This window comes from Schistocerca americana, chromosome 1, assembly GCF_021461395.2.
Source record: "Schistocerca americana isolate TAMUIC-IGC-003095 chromosome 1, iqSchAmer2.1, whole genome shotgun sequence".
NCBI classification, from domain to species: Eukaryota; Metazoa; Arthropoda; class Insecta; order Orthoptera; family Acrididae; genus Schistocerca; species Schistocerca americana.
This window is the reverse complement of record NC_060119.1, coordinates 354,131,818-354,155,492: the sequence shown is the minus strand read 5'-3', so window position 1 is coordinate 354,155,492 and position 23,675 is coordinate 354,131,818. Positions and strand designations below refer to the sequence as shown.

Sequence of the window (23,675 nt, the reverse complement as noted above, 5' to 3'; positions counted from 1 at the left end):
GGCTCTGAGCACTATGGGACTTAACTTCTGAGGTCATCAGTCCCCTAGAACTTAGAACTACTTAAACCTAACTAACCTAAGGACATCACACACATCCAAGCCCGAGGCAGGATTCAAACCTGCGACCGTAGCAGTCGCGCGGTTCGAGACTGTAGTGCCTAGAACCGCTCGGCCACCTCTGCTGGCATACTTCGTATATCTACAAACAGGTACTGACCTCTGAAATATTTTTAGAGCTCCATCACACTCCGTACCTCCACTGTAACCATCATAATTCTTAGAACACTGATGTTCAATATGTCCTTCGGCGTTACCATGGCAGGTGTGGCAGTACTTAGATAAGCACTCAATATCAACAAATTTTCCATTTTAAAGAGAAATAACACTTACTACGCCATTCAAGGAACAATGCCCTCAATGTTGCCATGTCCCATCAAGGGCAACGGCAATGTTCCTGGTTCCACTAATATTTACAGTTTCTTCTACTGTATATTTCATAGATGCTTTACACACAACCGTCAAGGCACTTAAGAGTATTTTTATGTACTTGCTGAACCTACTGGGAGGAGGAGGACCCTGAACCTGCTGGGAGGAGGAGGAAGGTCCACCAAACCACAAAGCATTTGAGCAGCTTTTTTTCCTTTTCCTACTACACGCATTGCATACACTAACTTCAAATTCATATTATATGAATTACGCACAATGTTCGAAGTCATTTTCAAGGTAGATTTATTGCAGGATCTACACAGAACAACTAATTTTGACACTAAACCCTTCCTGCTACTTTGTTGTTCAGTTATTTCCAGACAGCCTACACCATCACATTGTTTACATTTCGCCACTTCCTTTATCACAGAAGATACAGTACCCACAACAACAACAACAACAACAACAACAAATCTTCTACAAACAGCGTCATTGTTAACAAAAAAATTTGAATCACCAGGAGGCAAGCCATATGGGAGTTCTTCCCTGAAGAACTGGTACATAGGTTACTTCCAAGAGTGTGGTTAGCTTTGTTGTGAACTGGTTACCATAGAATTTCCTTTTATTGAATTTCTTGATGTGTGGCATATTTCGTATTTATTTTACACTAAAGGATATGCACTTCCACAAAAATATGTAGCGCTTGGGCAGCAAACATTCAGTAACATGTGAGCAAACTGCTTCAGTGAAACAAAAGTAAATGCTAGCATAATCATTTACAGACACTAGAAACCTGCACTGTTACCAATAAATACAATGTATCATAGATATAATTGCCGGAAACAGAAAGTTCACAGTTCTTTTTGAAATAATACTAGTTTCTATAACAGAAATAAAGGGGGCGTGGCTACATATATGACCATAACTTTAAAATTTTGTACATATAGGTCATTTTTCATTTGAAACCCTATAGTGTACATATCAATGTAATCAGGAAACACTATAGCATTTAATAAAGCCATAAAAAATTTTGATTTTCCCACCATTTATACATACCCTGTATCCTTAGGTTTCATGTAGATTCTTTCAAGTAATTTACCTGTGATTATTTAATTGTTAGGGCTGCAAAAAACGTGCATTTTGCGATAAATGCAAGAAGAGATGCAAATTCTGCATCAACATACAGAAACAGGACATTACCCAATATATGTTATTTTAAAATGAACTTTATTCAGATAAAACTATTCTATCACACATAGTTTAAAACAGCTTTATTTTCTGCTTATAAATGTAAAAAAGTAACCAGTTTTCAGTTACTGGTATTGCACGTCATCCGGCGAAGCCCAGTTTGGGAGATCATGGGCCTAAGAATGTTTTTGTGAAATACAGAAGTGCACACACACACACACACACACACACACACACACACACACACACACCACTGTACCAGTGCATTATTTTCTCTGGTGCCATGCCAACTGCAAGTGGCAGAATGGTTTGTATATGGTACACGTTGCATAATGCAAATTAGTACTCAGCTGTGGGACCTAGCATCCTAGAGCAAAGAAACACATATTTGTCCTTTGTCTGCTTGCTAAAGATAAAACATTGATACAATGTGGAAACTTAACAGGCCTAAGTTATCTTGTTCACAACATATCACTAACACCAGCAAGCAACTGTGGGTTAGCCGTCACCTTGCTCGTTGGTTTCTTTCCTTATTTTGAAATGAGTGAAAATACTAATCCTGGTCCATCACGGATTTTGATTACGGCCCTCACAACACCAGAAAGGATTGGTGGTCCCTGTGACCGTGTGTCAGTTCTGCTTTCGCAGATATGCAGAACATGGGTGTAGGTATTGCCTTGCAGGAGGAGGTGGTGCTTGTTTCCCCACACAGCTCTTCTCCCCTTTGGTGGTCAAAATTCTAATTTGTTTATACTCATAGCCATCTGCCAGTACATGCTATTCACATACTGCACTGCAGCAACTAGAAAACAAAACTTGTCAGTGTATTTCAACCGCACTGAAATTCTTCCCCTAATGTGTGAATAGAGTTATCTTTGATTCTACTTCTCTGCCAAATGCCTTATCAGTTCTGTCTAACGTTGTTAAGTATTTAACAATGAAAGCAATCAGTTTTTGACAAAATAATTTAATTGGATAGATAAAAAATCTGCTCACCAAGTGGCGGCAGAACACACACACAAAAGAAGATTGTAAATAGGCAAGCTTTCCTTAAGCAGAAGGGGAAAAGTCACCCAGAACTGCGGGTCAGGGGAGACTTAACATACAGGATGAGAAGGAAAAACTGATTGCTGGGGACTGCATCGGGTGACATTTGAAAGCCTGAGAGTTTGAAGGTGGAAGACAGAGTAATATGCAAGACAGACATTACTGCTTATACATCAAGTACTAGTTAATAAGAATGGAAAGCTAAGTGCATTGTACATAACAGAGGTGGGAGGGGGGCAGTGAGGAGTAGGTAGGTAAGACAATGAAAGATGTAGAAAACTAAAAAGGAGTGAAGAAAAGAGTACTTACTGCGAAAAAATGCTGAGATGGATGAAATTAATGTTAATTGAGGCCACGTGGGTGGCAAGAACTATGGACATGTAGCACCAGTTCCCACCTGCAGTGTTCTGAGAAAGTGGTGTCTAGGGGGAGAATCGAGAAGGCGCGTGAGGTGAAACAGCCACCAAGGTCACGACTGTCACATTGTAGAGCATGCTCTGCAACAGGATATTGCGTATTACCAGTATACCCTCCTACCACCACCTATAGCAGCCCTGTAAATGGCAAAACATACACTAAGAAAGGGCGAGCTACCCGTGAAATGAATTGGGTCATATACCAGCTGTTATAAAAACACTGATTGCCTTTTACATCAGCATGACTACCACCAAATTATCGATTGGATGAAAGAGCATAGGCAGGAAGTATATACTGGCAACATACAATATCCTGTTGTAGAGCATCCTCTACAAAATGACAGTTGTGACCTCGGTACCTGTTTCACTACACACGCCATCTAGATTCCCCCCCACCCGACACCAGGTGGGAAGTAGCGCTACAACATGTCCTTGGTTCTCACCACCCAACTGGCCTCAGTTCACATTAATTTCTTCCATCTCAGCATTTCTTCACAGTAACTACTCTTTTTGTCACTCCTTTTCAGTTTTCTACATCTTTCATTGTCTTATCCATCTATTTCTCACTGCCGCCTCCCACCTCTGTTACATACAGTGCGCTTAGCTTTTCATTCTTATTAACTCATGCATGATGTTTATACAGTAATCTCTGCCTTCCATCTCTAAGCTCCCAGGTTTTCAAATCTCGTCCATTGCAGTCCCCAACAATCAGTCGTTCCTTCTCATCCCATGCATTAAGTCTCCCCTGACCTACAGTTCTGGGTGACTTTCCTGGAATCTATCCATTTTCCTAGATTCTCCAGTCCTTTTCCTTCATCCTTCTTCCTTCCCCTTCAAAACCTCCTGCCTAAAGGAGCCATTGACTCCGAAAGCTTGCCTAATTACAGCCTTCTTTTATGTGTGTTCCACTGCCGTCTTAGTGAGTAGATTTTTTATCCATCCAATTCAATTATTTCGTTGTAAAGTACGTGTATCATAGCTATGAATGTCCATGAAAGGTCGAAAATCTGTAGATTCTGTAATTATTGAATTTGCCAGGTGAAGATAGATAATTTTAACAAACACCTCAAATCAGAGACAATCCAGTTCACAAAATGCCGAAGTTTTTATAAAAGCAAATGTTTCAGCAAGAAACTTCCCTATTCACCACTTTTTACGTAACAGTTGATTTCAAGCCACTAAAGCTTTGTCTTCATGCAAGTGTAATCACAAACTTTTAAATTTGTTCATTTAACTGTTCTAAAAAAAGCTGTAACACGTAATGCACAGCCCAGGTTGGAATATCAACAATATTATAAAAAGAACAAATTGCTACTTACTGTAAAGGTGACACATTAAATTGCAGAGAGGCACAATGAAAAGACTGCTACACATTGAGCTTTCGACTAAAACTTTCTTCTGGGGTTTTAAAAAAGCGACATGCACGCACATATCAACACTATCTCCGGCTCCTCCAGAGATGCTGGTCATGTGTGGACGAGATGTCCTTGCTTGTTTGAATGTGTGTGAATGTTTCCTTTCTGAAGGAGTCTTTGCTGAAAGCTCAATGTGTAACAGTCTTTATGGTGTGTGTGTGTGTGTGTGTGTGTGTGTGTGTGTGTGTGTGTGTGCGCGCGCGCAACTCAGCATGTCATCTTTACAGTGAGTAGCAATCTATCCTTTCCACAACATTGTTATATTATGTAATGATATGCAGATTAGCCTTAAAAGAGGTGAGAAAGTACAGATCACTAGTTGTACATGACAGATGAAATGATACAACAAAACTGAAAACCATCTCAATACAACAACACAAGCTTCATTAAAGGCATATCAGTTGTTCTGGAAAGTAAAGCAGGGAAATTAACATGCAAATGTTGTATTCTTTTACTCACAGTGTACTCTCATTTCACGTTAATTATATTTTAACATTTTACTAGGTTTTTATAATTTCTTTTGAAAACGTTTCTGCTTACAATAATCAAATAAAGAAAGTTAAATGACTTCTGACATAGCAGAGTTAATGGCAGAAAGTGACAATAGCAGTGAGATAACATAATACAAAATCAGGACACAGAGGAGTGGAGTGGGGGGAGAGGGAGGGAGGGGGGAGGGGGGGGGGGGGGGAGAGAGAGAGAGAGAGAGAGAGAGAGAGAGAGAGAGAGAGAGAACATATGGATAAGAAGAGCATATCACAAACTATCTTACCGACTGGCTACATCCGTAGATATCAAAATGGAGCGGTTCTTTGCCTTAAACTTATTTAGAGCACCAAGGCGCTTATTTTGTGACATCTGTCCATGTAGAGGCACAGCAGTAAATCCCAGGCTCCGAAGCAGTAAAGCTGTACGAACTGTATTGTTGCAGGTTGAGCAAAATATCATGAAGGTATTACCAGCTAGCTCATTTAGTATGTGGACTAAATAAACATCCTGAAACAAAACTGCTGCTTGAGTTTTGCAATAAAGACTACAATCATTTTTTCAGTTTGAAGGATATTCATGAATTTATAACAAGCTATGATAAAAATAAAAATGATATCAGCCAAAAAAAGAAAGAGGTCTGATACTGTACATGACTTAGGTAGAAACTTTACCACTGGCAAACAATAACACCCTAAATTGTGACTCCCTAAAAATAAATTTGTATTATACCACTGATATCAACAAAAGTGTAAAGATTGGGAGTGTAGTTCCAAATGTGCAGTGAATACTGAAGAACACAAACAAATCTCATATCTATCATAGAAACATCCCACTTCTGCAAGACACACACAGTCCAAAAAATGAAGTGTGTTTTCAGGAACAAGGAACAAGCACTCTAAGAGACAGTGTTTGATACAAAGATGGATTTTAAACTAAAAACTGCTTTGTCCAATAAGACTGTCCTAAGGCTTTCTTGAAAAATTTCATTGATGAAACCTTCTCAAGTTGTCGGTCGAGACGTGGTGTCATCTTGCTGCAATGTTTTGATAAGACAGTACCATGATACGACTGATAACCTGAGAAGATTTCACCACTATCATGCCTTCCTGTACAATCAAGTTCCTGCAAGTGTTTAACAGTTGCACATTTGTATGAAAGTACTTTCAACATACTCGTTACACTTCACTAAAATGGCTTATTTTCAACGATATTATTACCTTGAATTTCACTGGAATAAATACATAATACTGTTGCAGTTTCTCGACAGTCTGGTACTTTGTTGATACTTCTACTTTAACTGGATCCTGCAGTGAAGCTCTTTGAAGTTTCTGGACTTTCTTTGTCATTGTGGCTGAAAAGAGAAAGGTCCTTCGTTCACGTGGAATAACTTTCAATATTTTATCCACTTCTACTTCAAAATCCATATTCAATATGCGATCAGCTTCGTCCATTACCTGAAATATAAAACACCTATGAGCAAACTGAAAACTTGGGCACATATTTAGATAGCAGTGCAAAACATACCAAGTATTTGAGTGCTCTTAGACTGAACCCTTTGGTGTTTTCAAGGTGATCAACAAGGCGTCCTGGAGTTGCTATAAGAACATGTGGCTTCTTTGCAAGCATTAAGGCTTGAGCCATCATATCCATACCACCAACAATCACAGCACACTTGACTCCTATACTGGAACCTATAATCAAAGCAAAGGCGTAAGGTAGGAATTAAAAACAACAGCTGTTGAGACATCTACTTCACATTTTTTGAACATCACTGCAATGTCAACACTATCCAGATGCCAGTCCAAATGTTGTGCTGACATCGGGAAACTGTAAAAACAGAAAGAAAGAAAGAGAAAGAGAGAGAGAGAGAGAAAGAGAGAGAGGGGGGGGGGGGTAATTGATAGAAGGAAATTTAATTAGAAGACTGCTGAACTATTTTGAATTTAAGAGTACACATAATGCTTGTTCTGTAAAATCATAGTGAAGGTCTTCAAGGACATTGTAGATGACAAAAAAACAAGAATACATCATGCATATTAAAACAAGTGTGCTACATTCCTTCCACAGATTCTAAGTAAAATCTTTTTCATGGATGTGGAAGAAGTAAAAAGAATCTGAAACAGTTTTCATTTATAAAGGTAACACTACATTTATGTCATTTACAGGGATATACACTGAGGTGCGTAAAATAATTCTTAGGCCATTGTAACCAAATGTCACCAAACAGAATGTGGTATACAAACTTATTTTGACTGATAACTTTGCTGCACTGAAGACAATCAGAAATCAGATTTTAAGCAACACTCATATTATTTTGTATCATTGATGATATATACATCTGCTAAGAAATTTATTAACAGAGTAAAAAAGACTGTCCACAATAAATACTTTTGGTCCTCTTAAATCAAATTTTGTAAGTAGCTGAACATTTCACAGCTGCCATCAAGTTACTGAAAATGTGTTGGAGGATTATTGGCACCTTTTTGTAACAAAGTAAATGATTTTATGCAAACTGTTCTTATTTCAAGTGCGGATCCCATGAACAGAGTTACTGGTTTGGGTAAGATACATATGACTAATTTCATTAAGGAATAAATATGCTATGATGCAGTAGTTAGCATCCCCAGTTCCTCGAACTGGCCTCTGCCGGATTTTCTCGAGTTCACATCCCAAATAAATGATATTATAATCTTTTGCACTCTAAACATTTTATCTTGGCTTGAATAGCCAAATCATTATGGAATGCAAGCAAGTGAAATATACTAGCTTTTTATTTTTATTTCACCTACAATTGACAACAGCCACACTGGAAATAAAAGATTTGTTTAGGTGCTTCCACAGTTTTTACCACGTGAGTTCAAAATTGGATTGTGCATTACTTTAGAACACACTTGATTCTGACGTACACCGGCAACATCATTGAAAGTTAGGTATCGTTCCTTACAGCACAATGCACTGTCATAATTCTCAACTTCATTACATTATTGTTGGCCGATTGGTGTGTTGTGTGTTTGCATTAGGTAGTCATGAAACTGAAAGCAAGAAGGAACACTGTGATTCTAATTTCAGGGTAAAGTAATTCTTGATTCTGGAAAATATGGTAACAACAGGGTGGGACGAAAGTTCAATATAGCTGACAGTACGGGTTCATCTATGGAAGAAACAGAAATTGGCTATATTTGCAACTACTGCTACAAGAAAGAAATTCACTGGCCCTCACAAAGGAAAGCATCCCGATGTTTAAGTAAAAGTTTTGGAAATCATCCATGAAAGGAGGAAGATGGGCAACCTGTGACTAGTGGCACCGTAAGAAACAAAGCAAAAGATATGACTGCCCTTCTTAATGTACTGAAGCAAGAGTTTAAGGCCAGCCATGGATGGGTTGATCACTTTATGAAATGGGGTTACTTATCTTTACAATGCCTTACAGCAGTATGCCAAAAGTTTCCACAGGATTTTGAGGAAAAATTTCAAGAATTTCTGCGGTATGTCATTACACTTCAGGAAAAGCGGAATTTTTCAATGGGCCAAATAGGCAATGTTGATGAGATGACAGTTTGATTTGATATGCCACATAATTAAACAATTGATAAGAAGGGGACGAAAGAAGTTACTACAAAAACATCAGACTCTGGTGTGTGAAAACTAGTGCAAAACTATCATTCTAGCAACCAGAGCAGATTTCTTAATCTTCAAGCAGAAAACAAACCCCAAGACCCCTACAAATGAAAAGCAGTTTCCTGATGACATCACTGTTCAAAATCAAGAGAAGGGATGGATGACAAACTTTAATGCTTGACTGACACTAAAATGTATGTGTACTTTGTCCTGGTGGGCTTTCCTAATAACTATCAATGCTTTGTCTTGATCCATTTTGTGGTCATCCCACTGATGATGTAAAAAAGAAGATTCACAGCCTAGCCAGTGACCTTGTTATTATTCCTCAAGGAATGACTTCCGTGTTACAACCCATGGACATTAATATAAAGATACATTCCATGTTCAGCAACAATATGAAACACAGTTTTGTGAACCAGACCATGAACTAACTCAGATAGGAAAAATTAAGCATGTTGCACCACACATTATTACAACTGGGTTTTGGCTGCCTGGAAAATTGTGATCATAAAATCATTCACAAAATGCTGTTTCAAATACTCAGATAGCATTGGTGATATATGTACTCCAGAATGACACTAAGGGTGATGAGGAAACTGGAAATGAATCTGTTTCTGGTGTATACTCCTCCAAGGATACCGGTAATAGTGACAGTAGTAAATAATGATGAGTAATGCCTGTAAATTATGATCTCTTTGTTTGCGTGTCATGTAAGCAATCAAGTTAGGCATTATTTTCCAATAATGACATTTACACTTAACAATAGGTCACTTAAAATTGTTGATATTTTGATAGTTCCTGTATACATCCATTGTTGTCTTAAATAAATTTAGCCTACCACTGATGCATTAACGAATTCTCTTTGTTATGTTTGTAATTTTTAAAATTTAGGTATGCAATACATTCGATTTTGCATTACATTCATGTAAAAATGGTGGCTGATTTTGCCAAGAAACACCTTCAATTCAGATAAGTTTGTCGGGTGTGGTCAGAAGTCTACTGCAGCACCATTTCAATCAGTAGGCCTGATTCCCTCTTTGGGGAGGTAACGTCCAGAATACTCCATTTCTGGCTGAAAAAAGCCTGCACTTCTCTAAATGACAATGTAGGCTTGCATCCCAGAGTGTCATAAAAGATAACGAGACTTTGCAAAAGCTCCTGGCGGGAAGGGCTTATGACAATGAGATCATCCGGGTAATTCATGCAATCTGGCATGTTGTGTCCGTTGTTCCAGAAACATTTAGAAAATTGCGAGGGCTTCGGCAATGCCAAATGGGAAATGCTTGTACTTGTACAATCCAAAAGGCATATTAATGACAGTGATGTTCTGCACTTCCTCATCTAAGGGTAACCAGAGATACGCACCAGGGAGCTCGAACTTTCTGTAGCCTTCCGCTCTAGCAAGTTTGGTGAGGCAGTCTTTCGGCAGGGTAATAGGATAAGTTTCCATCTTTGGTTGAGCACGGATTGTAGCCTTGAAATCACCACACAACTCGAGAGAACCATTGGGCTTTATGACGATGAGTAGAGGGGTGGCTCATGCGATAAGTATCACTGGCTTGATAACTCCAGCAGCCGGGAGACAATTTAACTCTAGCTTCACAGCATCATGTAAGGTAACAGAATTGGTCTGGCATGGTAAAAATGAGGTGTGGCATCTGGCCAGAGTGTGATGTGTCTGGAAGCCTGAGGTACATCCCAAATCTGGTTGAAATAGAGATGTGGACACTGTGTAGAGATTATCCAGTTCCTGTAAAGGAAATGCAGTTGATACCACCCTGACTTCACCAGAAGTAGAAAACACAAACAACGTGAAGATGTTGAGGTTGAAAATGTTCGTAGCAGAAGGATGGCCAATAACAAACAACGAGATGGGCTGTGTAACACTTTTGGAGCCTATAATGATCGAGGACTGCCCATGTATTGGAATAGAACTGATACTGTAGGCCACCAAATAACTGCGATAGCAGTGACAACTCAGGCAAGCCCAACTGTGCATACGTCACCTGATGTTTCAAAGAAACTGCAGTTCCTGTGTCCATCTAGAAATGTATGTTCTGGAGAGAAATGCGAAGTATGAGAAACAATTTCTGCATGAAGGGGTCACCTGGAGGGACCACAGACTGCAGCACGTGTACAGTACTCTGGTGCACTCGTGGGGTGGGATGAGAACTGGTGCACGGCTTCGACACAATGAGCGGAGATGCCACTCTGTCACAGTGCATGCAGAACTCCCAGAAATCCAGAATCTACTCAGGAATGAGCAGAAAAGAAATGCTGGTATGAAGGGAGCAGTCCTAGTGACTGTCGATGAGGAGCAACCGGAGGCTCTGATGCCATAGAGACAGAAAATAACATATCACAATACTGCTGCAACCTGGGGGTCACTATACACCTGCAATGTGGGGATGGAACACATGGTGGCATGTTAACTGCTGCAACTTGTGGACCTGCCATGCATAATTTGTTAGGAGACTGGGCAACTTTGAACGAGTGTGCGATAAGTGTAATGTCCTCCAACGATGGGTTATCCAGTTTTGATGCCACTGTGTGGAGTTCAGAATTGAGTGCCAGCTGAATCTGAACCACAACATCATGAATCAGAATTGAGTGCCAGCTGAATCTGAACCACAACATCATGAATCAAGGAATTTGCATCTGAAGTCTTGCAGCCTGAATTGATGAAAGAGAAACTGCATTTGCGGCTGAGACCTCGCAAGTCAGTGACATAGGACCGGTATGATTGTGAAGGCAGTTTATGGTATTTGTGAGGTGTGAGGCTTGAGCCTGGAGGCAACCACATGATATCATGAGAAATAATTGGTCAACAGAGTGCATATTTCCTGAAAGGTGGTTCAGACAGAGGTGCCAATTTGCGGAGCAGAAAAAACATGATCAATGATGCCCAAGGCAGAAATAATGTTGGCTGCAATGAATCATCTGTGACTTGAGATGCCATGAAATGTTGCTTCAGTCAATGCAAGTGTGTGTCCCAGTCCTCTGTAGCATCACTGAAAGGCAGAAGCGACAGAGGACAGATGGGGATGTCGACTGCAGGGGGTGCTGAGGCCTGTAGCAAAGTGGTCTCATGCACTCGAAGTTTGTTTGCCTGAATCTGAAGTGACTTTTGTAAAAAATCTATCTCAAGCTGCTGCTGTTGCTTCAAAAGGCAAACCAATTTAGCATCCATGCTATTGAACAACTTCCTTTCTCCTTGTCACCAATGCTATAGCCATTAGTAGCCACATATAAGAGCACACTCAAGAACACAGGAGAGGAACACCTGAAGCCTCAAGGCAAATGGGTTGCCTGCAGAAGACAACATGACACGAAGTGGTAACCAAGCTAAACACAGCTGACTGACAGTGGACAGGGCACAGACTAGGACAAGATCAATGCAACCTAAGTAAACAAAGAAGTCAAAGTTGAAACCTTCACTACAATAATATCATCAGGCTGAAAGCAAAGAGTTACAGAATCCGAATCCCAACTACAGAGAAAGACGAAGTGTTAAGTGAGGCTGTCATCAAATAGTCCGTAGCACGGCAATAATAACAACTGACAATATCAGAAATGAGTACAGAACTGATTGGCCAGCTGCTGGGCAGCTGTATTTATATCAGCTGCAAGGAGCATTATTGGTTGGTGTATTCACATGGTGAGATGAGTGACACACTCATGCTGTGTGCACAGCACTGCAGCCCTCTAATGGCCATCTACATCATTTCCTCTGGAGAGTATTAGACTTCGTGAAGTTGGGTGCTAAATTTTTCATTCTTGTCAAGTACTGTATATTCACTCCAGTTCACATTTTTAAAGAGTTTCCTAAAATAATCAATTTTTGATTCACTGATTATCTTTCAGAGCTCAGATTGTGGCCAAGAGCAAAGTGGACACCTTATGGCACAACATGCAGCTGAACTTAATGTGCTGGATATCAATGGCAGCTTCGTAACCAGAGACATCTGTATCCTACCTTCCACCATCAGCTCGAACTGCACAGATGCGAGTTACCCTTTTAACACATTCTCTGGTCCAGACATCATCCTGACCCCAACCTACAGCAACCTGCTGTCCTCACACACTCTGTCTGACAGTTTCTGGCCCCTCTGTCCTATCACGTCCTCCCGATTAATGTCACCTCACCCTCATTGTGCGCTGATCTCTGCCAGTGCCCCCATCAGTCTTTACCACTTCTTGCTCTTCTTTTCCACCCCCCTCCTCTCCCCAGACTCCCAAAATTGCACATTGCAGCCTTGTTCTGCAACTATCTAGTCCCTGACTGACTTCTCTTCACTATCTATACCCTGATATCCCTCCCCCTGCTGCATCCGACTCCACAATGCTGCTTCATATCGATTCGAAACACCTCTTTCCAGCCAGAGATAGCAGTTATGTGTGCGTGAAGTGTGCTTGCTTGTGTGAATGTGTGTTTTTTCGTTTCTGAAGAGTACTGGCTGAAAGCACAATTGGTAAAAGCCTTTTCGTTGTGTGTCTGCAACTCAACGTGTCATCTTTTTAGTGAATAGCAATCTATCTTTTTCATAATATTGCTGATATTCCAACCTGGATTTCCATTGTTTACCATAAGGAACTACCTGTCATGGTCTGAGAGGCCTCTGACGTTGCCTTAGTAATTTAATTTTGTTCATTACACATTTCTATAAATGGAGGTCTTTGAGGAATCAGCTACTGCTGTCAAGAAGTTTACAGTAGGAAATAGTTTGAATGATAATGCTGCTCACTGCAATAGATTCTTATTGGAAGAGTCATTGCAGACACCCATATTAAAATTACAAACAATGCCTTTCTTCCCTGTGCAGTAAGTCAATAGAGTTCCAAGGTAGTTTATGAACAGATTACTTTTCTCTGAAGGTGCTCAGGACGTACACTGTCTTGTCACATTAATGTGACTAGCTGTCGAAAGTCAGAAAAAACAACTTTTGAAGCACAAACACTGTGAGACATGCAGGAGAGAATCAATGAGGTTCTGGAAGGTACTGACAGGTTTGTGGAGCCATGCTGATATTAGTGCTGCGGTCAGCTAAACTGCCTGATTGAGGTGGTCCCACAGATTCTCGATTAGTGCTCTTCAAATCATGCATGTACTCTGGAAGCTGTATGGCATTGTCCTGCTTGTGAATGCCATTGTGCTCGGAAAAAACAAGCTGCATGCAGGGGTGGACATGGCCTGTAAGAACAGATGCATAGTTATGTTGATCCAATGTGCCTTCCAGACTGTTGAGATCACCAAGGTAATGCCATGAAAACATTCCCGAGACCATAAGGTATGCAGGGTTTTTGGTTTCAGACGTTTCACACCGTACATGCCGACTGTCACCTCTCTAAAAGAGCATAAAATGTGATTCATCTGAAAAGAAAACCTGTTGCCACTCAGTGGACGTCCATCTGTGATGTTAACATGCAAATTCCAGCCTTTGTCATCGATGCATGGCCGCATGAACCAGGCACCTGCTGGGAAGGCCTGTATGAACCAATGCTCACTGAACAGTCATTGAGGAGACACTATTGGTAGCCTCCTGATTCATCTGTGTGGTCAGCTGCTCTATTGTTCCATGTCTATTTGCCCATATATATCTCCACAGCCATCATTCACCCCTGTCATCTATGGCCCGTGGTGCACCACAACTGTATCAGTGCCAGTTTTGGATAGCAACATGCATGATACACATTAACCATGGCAACAAACTAATAGACCACAAACTTAGTGTTTTGATAATGCTTGCACCCTTGGCTTGAAAGCCAATGATCATGCGTTTTGGACATCACATAAATAGCTTCGTTTCCACATTACGATAATGACTGCATTTTTTTCTGTGTCCCCCATCACGCTATATACATCCTCCACTGCAAGTACTGCCACCTGCCATCTGTGAGTGGTTATTGCACGATAATGATGAACACAGTCAGTGGCCACACTAATGTTACTGAACCGTGTATACTGCTCTAAGCTATGTTTAATAATATCTTTATCCTTAATGTACGAGTATCCCTGGTGAATGTGGCAACTTTCCCATCTCAATTTCTGTTCTGCTGAAGTGAGATGTGATCCTAAATCCTGCAAACTTAACATAACTATACCATTGGTCACAAGATGTTCAGGGAGAGAGACTATACCAACTGGGTTTGATTACTAGTTAATCAAAGAAATAAGAAGTGCATTAATTTTATTCCTTAGTCCTTTGGATACTGTGATACAGTGAGGACAGCCAGTGACTGCCAGGAAATTTTCAGTAGATGTTTCTATGGACGCAGCATGCAAGAATGACTTATTTGTAATGATTACACACATCACAGTGAGGTTAACAGTCTTCCCAATGCTCAACTAGGTAAGTAAACAGGAGTAACTTGCCAAAAACCAATACTATCATGTAGGAGCAAGCCAATCATCTGACTACTTTGCAGCCTTAAACAGAAGAAGAAATATTTGTGTTGATGAAGATGACAAGCTGTAAAAATGTATATCCCAACTGTACTGCTGATGAAAGACAATAACTAGTTGTGGAACATTATCTTTATACTGTTTTGTTTTATTACTACTAAAACTTGTTATTGGAATGTTAATTTCATAATATACTTGAGCATTCTACGCTTTCTACCAAACTAGTGCAGATACTCCACACAAACTAAAAGTGTTGTTAATGTTTATAGAGCTAATTTTAAGTCTAACTGTATAAACAGTTCTAAAACTGTTACTATTTGGCAACAGATTCAGTCAGTAAAATAAGGACTAATGTGCTAAACCATACATGGGTTAAAGGAAATATACGGGTGAAAGGAAATTCAATTTACAGTTCCAGCTAAAAGTGGAATTTTGATCTCAATTTCTCTTTGCAAGTATGTAAATCGAAAGAACAATAACATATGAAAGAAGTTTACAAATACTTCTAGTAATTTGAACCGAGCTAACTGATTGCAACATCTCCAAAAAAGAAAGCAATGATGGCATCAGATTCTCATGTGTCTTACCAAGTGCTTCAAACTGTTCCGATATTTGGAAGGCTAATTCCCTTGTTGGAGTAAGTATGAGAGCAAAATACCTCTGTGGATTCTGCAAAAGGGCCTGCAGTATTGGAAGTGCAAATGCACCAGTTTTCCCTGAGCCTGTTTCTGCAAGCCCAATGACATCTTTCCCTGAAACATAAAAAGAGACACAACAGTTAAAAAAACCAATAACATATTCTAGGCAACTCTAACAATGTCATAATGAAACAACTTGATAGGTACTGCATTAGAATCTGAAACCAGAAGTACACAAGAAACAGACCACCTCCTTGGGAAACTAGGCAAGCTTAAAGTCTCACTAATATAATTAAGCTAGAGTATTAACTTAATCGGGAGAGGCACAGGGAGAGGGAGGGAGAAGTTTAACATGTTATGACTGTTGAGGTGATTAAAAAATGGAGCAGCTAATCAGAGGAAGGAAACTAGCAAGAGCTCTTCACTAGTTGGTAATCAACGAGAAGACTGACAACAAGGAAGTGGTCACTCTTTCATAGAATGTCATTAATACACTGGTGTCGCAACAAAAGGAAATCTTGCAAGGTTGCAGTCATTTTGTCACAAAACAGTGTAAAAAGGTGATAGTACAGTATAAACAATGTAAAGAACACAGACGATTGCAACATGCATAATGGTAGATAAAAATTTTCTTCGTTTTTCCAACTTAACGGATTTCCACACACATTCAGGCAACTGGTTAACACACTCAGTATAGAGTATGACCACCTCTGACTGCAATACAGGCCTGACAACGACGGAGCATGCTGTGAATGACATCATTCTCATGTTGAGGCAGTAACACCCATTCCTCCTGCAGAGCTGCTCGCAGTCTTGGAGAGTGATTATATGAAGATGGTATCTGTTCTTGCGGACATGTCAGAAACCGGGACCTCCTGCTTACATGACAGATGCTCTATCCATCTGAGCCACCGAGGGCACGGAGAATAGTTTGACTGCAGGGATTTATCCCTTGAAGGCTCCCTGTGAGACCCACATTCTGAACTTAAATGTCCACACACTACATTCGTAGTGCCCCTGCCCATTACACTCATTACTCGCAGTAGACAATCTTATCGAGTCCCGTAAGAATTCGGACAATGCATGTGCATCCACACAGAAGAAGGTTAATGGCTGGTTAGCCTTAATTTTAAGAAGATGGGATCTGTTCTTTCGGAAATGTCTGAAAGAACATGTCCGAAAGAACAGATACCATATTCATATAGTTAAGGTTAACCAGCCATTGACCTCCTCCTGTGCAGATGTGCACGCATTGCCTGAACTCTTACGGGACTTGGTAAGATTGTCTGCCATGAATAATGAGTGTAATGAGCAGGGGCACTACGAATGTAGTGTGTGGACATTAAGTAGAGAATGTGGGTCTCACGGAGAGCGTGCAAGGGATAAATCTCAGCAGTCACACTATTCTCTGTGCCCTTGGTGGCTCAGATGGATAAAACGTCTGCCTTGTAAGCAGGAGATCCCACGTTTGAGCCCCGGTCAGGGCACACATTTTCAACTGTTGCTGTGGATGTATATCTTCGCCTGTCGGCAGCTTAAGGTCTTGATTTAATTATCATTTCAATTGAGAGTGATTGGTAGATGCTGACATGATGCAAGCTATTCCCTAGTGCATACCAGACATGCTCTATGGAATTCAAATCAGGAGAGTGAGCAGGCCACACCATGTGTGCAGTATTTTCCACTTCCAAGAAAACATCAACCACCCATGCTCTAGGAGGTCAAGGATTAGCATTCATCAGTATGACATCTGCGCCCACAGCACTTCGCAACAATTGAAGATGAGATCTCGAGATCTCATCATGATACCTGACAGCACTTAAACCTTGCTGATTCACCCACATAATTTCATGAAGAGGGGTTCAAGTGGTAAACACAATCCCTGCACACACCACTAGGGATCCTCTTCGATCTCTGTCCCTTTTTACAATGTTTCGGCCCTGAAACTATGCTCCATGTTCCCTCCACATTCGAATCCATTGAGAATCACTCTCCAGATTAAATAGGCACTGATCTGTGAAAATGGTGGTCCACTGTTCAACTGCCCAGGTGTTATGTTGATAAATCGCCTCAAGACCTTTTCTTCTGTGAAGAACCATCAGAGGTAGACATACAGCATGTCTCTGGCAATAAAGGCCACTCTGCTGAAGCATTCTGCACTGCCTTGATACACCACGTCCAGTGGATGCTGCGAGCTCATGTGCCTCTTGCCATGCAAGTACTAAGGCAGTCAGGTCATGCCCTTACAGCCAAATATAGTTTCTCTCTTCTGAAATCACACATGGTCGGCCCTGCCCTGGTCTTCAGGATACAGTTTTGGTCTCTATAAACTGTCGCCACATTTAGGAAACAACAGAATGATTCACATTAATCAATCGAGCCAAATCAGTTTGCAACTGCCCTGCTTCCTTTCTTTCTATGGCCCTCCACTGCAGACAGTCTGGTAGGCATCTCTTTTGTGCCATACTGTATAGTCTGTGGCATGAACACAGTGATTGTGCATGTGGGTCTACCTGGCAAACACTACCTCATTTCATGGGGGCCTGATGTCATCGTTGGCACAGTTGTCCATTGAGCAGAATGCTATCTTCTGTGCAGAACACAACTGTATGGACATTTGGTTGGCAGTTTTTATGATTATATAGTGAATTAGACACAGGAAGGGGAAACAGCAGTTTGTTGCTTTAATTTTGGATGCCAGTGTATTAACAGGATTGCAAGATTGAGAACTACACTAAAAAATGTATGGTCTAAGCCAGAATACATAATGAGTCCTACACAGAAGTGACTTGGTTCTCCAGTCAGCTCATTTAGGGAGCATAAATGGAATCGCACTATGATGTGGAACATGTCAATTAGTTTTTCTTGGTGAAAATATGGCTAAATACAACCATGTCGACGACTGGCTTTTCCATTATTATTAATCTACATTTAAAAAAATAGACAGATCCATATGTATGTGTTTGAAGGGGAGAGGGAGGTGGTTTGATTTGAACAAGGGCTTCCTCTTGGAGAGAGGTCCAGAAAATGTGCCGTAGAGACAATGGGGGTCCCAAATCAAAGATTAAATGTCCTTCCCCATATTTCTATGACAGATACAAAGTAAAAGGTGGTCAACAGCCTGCATGTAGTTTGCTAAAATAGCTGATAACTCAGATGGCAAAAAGGTGTTCAGTCAGGAAATGGCAAACCATCAAAGGTTGACAACGAGCACAAAGTGGTGGGGGATCACCATTTGACAAATGGCAATGGCTATAACAACAATGGCCAATATGCAACCTAGCTAAAATTAACTCCTCATGGTGAGAGGGCCGAGAGGAGGATGGCCAAGCCACTGGGAGAGGTTTAATTCCACGAAGCTTGTTCTCATGAAGGGAAGACCAGTGGCAATGCCAAAGAGAGACCACCTGCAACACACAAATCAGAAGGAATGGAAGAACTAGCGGGCTGAAGTAGAAAGACTGCAGCCTTGGCAGCAGTGTCAGCAGCCTTGTTCCCAGTTAGGCTGATGTGACCAGGAACCCACATAATCACCACCACTGCTCCCTCACAAGTGAGCAATGGAAGCTTTCTTGGACCCACTGCACTAAGGGATGGACCATGTACAGTGCACAGAGGCTCTGAAGGGCACTGAGAGAATCAGAGCAGATGACACAACTGAAAAGCCTGAGTCGCTGGATGTACTGCGTGGCCTGATACAAGGTGAAGAGCTCTGCTGTAAATACTGAGGAAGGCTCACCCAACACCAAGGTCAGTCCAACAGCCATCTGTGTACACAAAGGTACTGTTGCTAAGTTCCATGTGAAGGTCATGACATTTACAGAGACAGATCAAATCTGGAGTGGTTTCCTTGGGAAGTGAATGAAGTCCAAGTTGAACATAGGCCAGCGCATGAAGCCTAGGCAGTGAAAGGTACACACCCATTGGGAATGTGACAAGTAGCGTGAAGTTAAGCTGCCAGAGTAACGGACAAAAGCTGACTCCAGGAGGTAGCAAGAAGAGGGATGCATATCACACTGGCAGCCAAAGGAGTCATCGAAGAAGGAGACATACAATGGGGTGCCAGGCATGGCAGACAAATGGTATGCATATCCGCTGAGGAGAACATCATGCCAGCATGACAGCGGTAGTTTGGCAGCTTCTGCATGGAGACTCTCAACTGGGCTATTGTAAAAGGTGCCAATGGCCAAATGGGTTCCACAACAGTAGGTTGCATTCAGACAGCATAAGATGGCTGGACATGCAGGTGCATAAGCGAAACACCCATAGTCTGGTTTCTAACGGACAAGGGATCAGTACAAACATGGGAGGACTGTCTGATCCGCTCCCCAGGAAGTACTGCTTAGGGCACGTAGGACAGTGAGGAACTCAGTGCATCAGGCGGCCACACATAACACGTGGAAGGACCAAGAAAGTTTCCTATCAAGCTTTTGTAGCTTCAGCGAATGGATGAGCAACAGGCCCAAGGCGTAAAGTGGTGGAAACACCTATTGTGTCGCCAGAAATTCATACAAATTGTTCAGTCAGTGGAAAAGCAAAGGCGACAGTCGATGATCCATGAGCAAAGATGATCGAGAGGTCGCTGAAGATACCGCTCAAAGAGACAAGTCTGTCGAGAACTGCAATATATTGCAAAATCATCCACAAAAAGGGAGCCAGAGATGCCTGCAGGAGACACGCCATAATAGGGTTAATGGCTATGATAAAGATGACAACATTCAGGACGGAGCATTGAGGCACCTCGTTTTCCTGGACAACGTTGTCCGGCAAGGCAGAATCCACATGTACCTTCAAAACTCTGTATTTTTAAAATTCCTGAAAGAAATGGTGCAGGTGGCATTGGAAGCCCCACATGTAGGGACTACGGAGCATACATTCCCCAGCACATGTCATAGGCTTTCTCCAAAGACTGTGGCTGTGTTTTTTTACATGCTATTTACACATAAAAACATTCATGTTATGGGTTGAAAAAGTGACGAGATGATGAACTGCAGAACGCCATGCTTGAAATCCACACTTAGAAGTGGTCAGTAAATTGCGAGACACGAGCCACCATACCAGCTGGGCAGTAATCATATCTATCATGACCTTGCAAACACAGCTAGTGAGAGAAATGGGGTGGTAGTTAGAAGGAAGGTGTTTGTCCTTACTGGACTTATGTATGGGTACGACAGTGGCTTCTTGCCACCATCTGAGAAATGTGCCACCTGCCCAGATGAGATTGTATGTATGAAGGAGAAAGTGTATGCCCACAAGAGAAAGGTGCTGCAACATCTGAATGTGAACATAATTCGGCCCTGGGGCAGAGGATTGGGATGAAGTGAGAGCGTGATCTAGCTTCCTCATAGGAAAGGCAGCATTGTAGCATTCACAATTCTGAGAGGAGAAGGGTATCACCCTAGTCTCCTCCACTCGTTTCCAATAGAGGAAGGCAGGGTGATTGTGCGTAGAGCTCAAAATCTCCACAAAATAGCAGCCTAAGCTGTTGGGGATAGCAATGGGGTCCAATTTTCGTATTTTTATTTGTAGGTATAGGTGTTTTGGTACCATCAACTATGGTCAAGGGAAATATCTGATTCCAATTTCCGTAGTTTTTGCTGTAGGTGTTGTTTTGGTATCGTCAGCTGCTGTTGACCTATATAGGTCAAGGGAAGTGTCCGATTCCTGTAGATTTTTGTAATTTTTTTTTTGTTTGCCATCTTGTCTCTTGTGTGTTTAGGGATTGTGGCGTTTTTTCTGTTATATTTAGCTTGTCCCGTCCCTAAAATCCCCAATTTCCTGTGGTTGTCCCGTTTATTGTATTTTTGGATGGAGATGTCTTATTTATATGTATTTTCGTGTTTGGTGCTGTGTTTATGTAGTGATATCATAGGCGCCATATTGTACACACTTAGAATAGCCATTTCCGCCGTACTGACGTTGTCATGAGTGGAATCTGACACTTCCGTATTCCCCTTCTAGTGTTGTTAATTTAGAGATAAAATTGGTCACTGGTAAAAATTTGGACAAAGCACATTGGGCTGGAATGTGATTACAATGAATAATAAATGCAGATTTTATCTAAATAATGCAGTCTTTCTGAGAACTTGCCACCTAGCCCTTTATTGGCTGACACAGAGAATAGGGGACATGCACTTGAACCACAAACACTCACAAAGCATCTCATATGTCGAAGGACACAAAGCACCAAATGAAAACCTCGTTTGCTGCCGTAGATAAACACAATCTGATGCAATATTTGTTTTGCAATGGCAAATGCTTGACGGAAGTTTACACCTGACACTGAAATTCACTCTATAAGCAGCCAGCCAGCAACTGTAACTGATACCTAACAACACTTATTGCCAGTAGGCCTACTCCTAGTGCTTCATAGTGCATTCCTATCCTGGTCGACAGCAATATGGAGGGTAAATGATAACTCCTCCCAAGAAACCAAATTGTTATTGTAACAAATTTTTGAAGCAAATCTTTGATCCCACTGGTGAAGAATGCACACACCTTTTATAACTGCGCGATGTAAATTGTTCTCTGCTAAATGTATGCCATTCCATTACATTTTTCATATGAAGAACTGAAAAGTTTATTACTTTTGAACAGTCATGTAAACTATAAACATAAGAAGAGCCACTGTATAATAGTACAACTGCAAATAAATTAGGTCTGATTTGTGCGCTGATGTCATTGCATTCTTAAGCAATATATTCTAGTTAGAATGTATGTTAACATGTTAGGCTATATGGTTTTTGAACATCTACAATGAGACATTGGATTATTGTCACTTAAGAACCTTAATTGGGGGAAATAACAGAGACACTAGCATTAGCACTGTGGAAACTGTCTTCACATTTTATCTCAAAACGAAGAGTACATACCTTGGAGGGCTAGTGGTATAGCTTCCCGTTGAATTTTTGTAGGTGCTTTCCACTTAAGTTGTTCACATGCTTCACACAACACGTCAACTACGCCCTGAAACAATAAATAAAAATCTCACTACATCAATCAGTAAACATTCGATTTTGATTTAAACTTTTACATACTTTTATTTCACTTAACAGTGGTAATTTATATTAAAGTTTCCGCACGCAAACTGAAGATTTAACTTAAAACCAATTTCAATCACAAATTGTTTGGCTCACTTATATTTAAAGACCTGAGCTCTTTGTTTTAAGAAAAAGCCATAGCACTTTTATTTATCACGACGGAAATATGAACGGATACACGTAAATCCGCAACCAATTGTTAATCATTAATTCTTTTCTGTAAACATGCCAAGAAATTTTACAATCGGCCATCCGTTTGCCCTTTACATTATATGGTACGGTCCCAAGATGTAATATTTGCTCAGCTATTGTGGCTTATTGTCACACGTGTTATCCTCATGAGAAACACGACACTTTAATTGGAATTTAACGATTGATCTTAATGCGTCAGGTTATGAAATCAGTAAACAATGTCGCAAATAGTTTTGACAGGCCCTCATCTTGTTTACACGTAATATCCACATAAACTTTCAATGCACACTTCCAAATTTACCTATCAGGAAAATAATGTTATAGATCGAAAGCACACTACCAAGTCCTTAAATGTAACTTCTTTCTCGGGGTCCTCTTCAACGACGCTATCCAAGATCTCCTCACTTCCAGATTCCGCACTATCTTTCGCCATTGCTCAAGCACAACAACAACAATACTGCAACGTGCTCCGAATGAGCTGTAGCAAAGATACAATGTTTACAACGTCATCTATCTTTGGCTTACTATACCCTTCGGAACTTGAAAATAATAGGAGTAGCTCTTTGGTTAGCAACGGAGTCAATATGATTGCAGTAGTTAATTTCCTAATACAAAAAAGTAGGGCAAAAAGCAGTTAGGACATAAGCAAGTTAAATGTGTTAGTTACATAAATCAGGAACAAAATTTTGCATAATCTGAACAAATTTAAATTCGAAATGAAAGTAGTTGTTTTCTTTCTATTCCATTGTAAATAGAAAATCTTTGTAAATAAAAGTATTTAAATACTAACTGCAAAACAATAT

At 40.7% G+C, this 23,675-nt stretch overlaps 1 protein-coding gene across 1 annotated transcript in view; it reads right to left on the bottom strand.

Moving 5' to 3' along the window:
* Nucleotides 1-23,346, bottom strand: part of LOC124622602 (probable ATP-dependent RNA helicase DDX47) — a 47,955-nt gene extending 24,609 nt beyond the window's left edge. Inside the window, exons 1-6 of the mRNA XM_047148365.1 lie at nucleotides 23,213-23,346; nucleotides 22,513-22,606; nucleotides 15,590-15,754; nucleotides 6,506-6,672; nucleotides 6,199-6,435; nucleotides 5,265-5,488 (exon numbers count right to left, since the gene is read on the bottom strand). Of these exons, the coding sequence (XP_047004321.1) occupies nucleotides 5,265-5,488; nucleotides 6,199-6,435; nucleotides 6,506-6,672; nucleotides 15,590-15,754; nucleotides 22,513-22,606; nucleotides 23,213-23,305 (980 nt within the window). The 5' untranslated portion in view covers nucleotides 23,306-23,346. The remainder of the gene's footprint in view (nucleotides 1-5,264; nucleotides 5,489-6,198; nucleotides 6,436-6,505; nucleotides 6,673-15,589; nucleotides 15,755-22,512; nucleotides 22,607-23,212) is intronic.
* Between the last annotated feature and the right edge of the window lie 329 nt (nucleotides 23,347-23,675).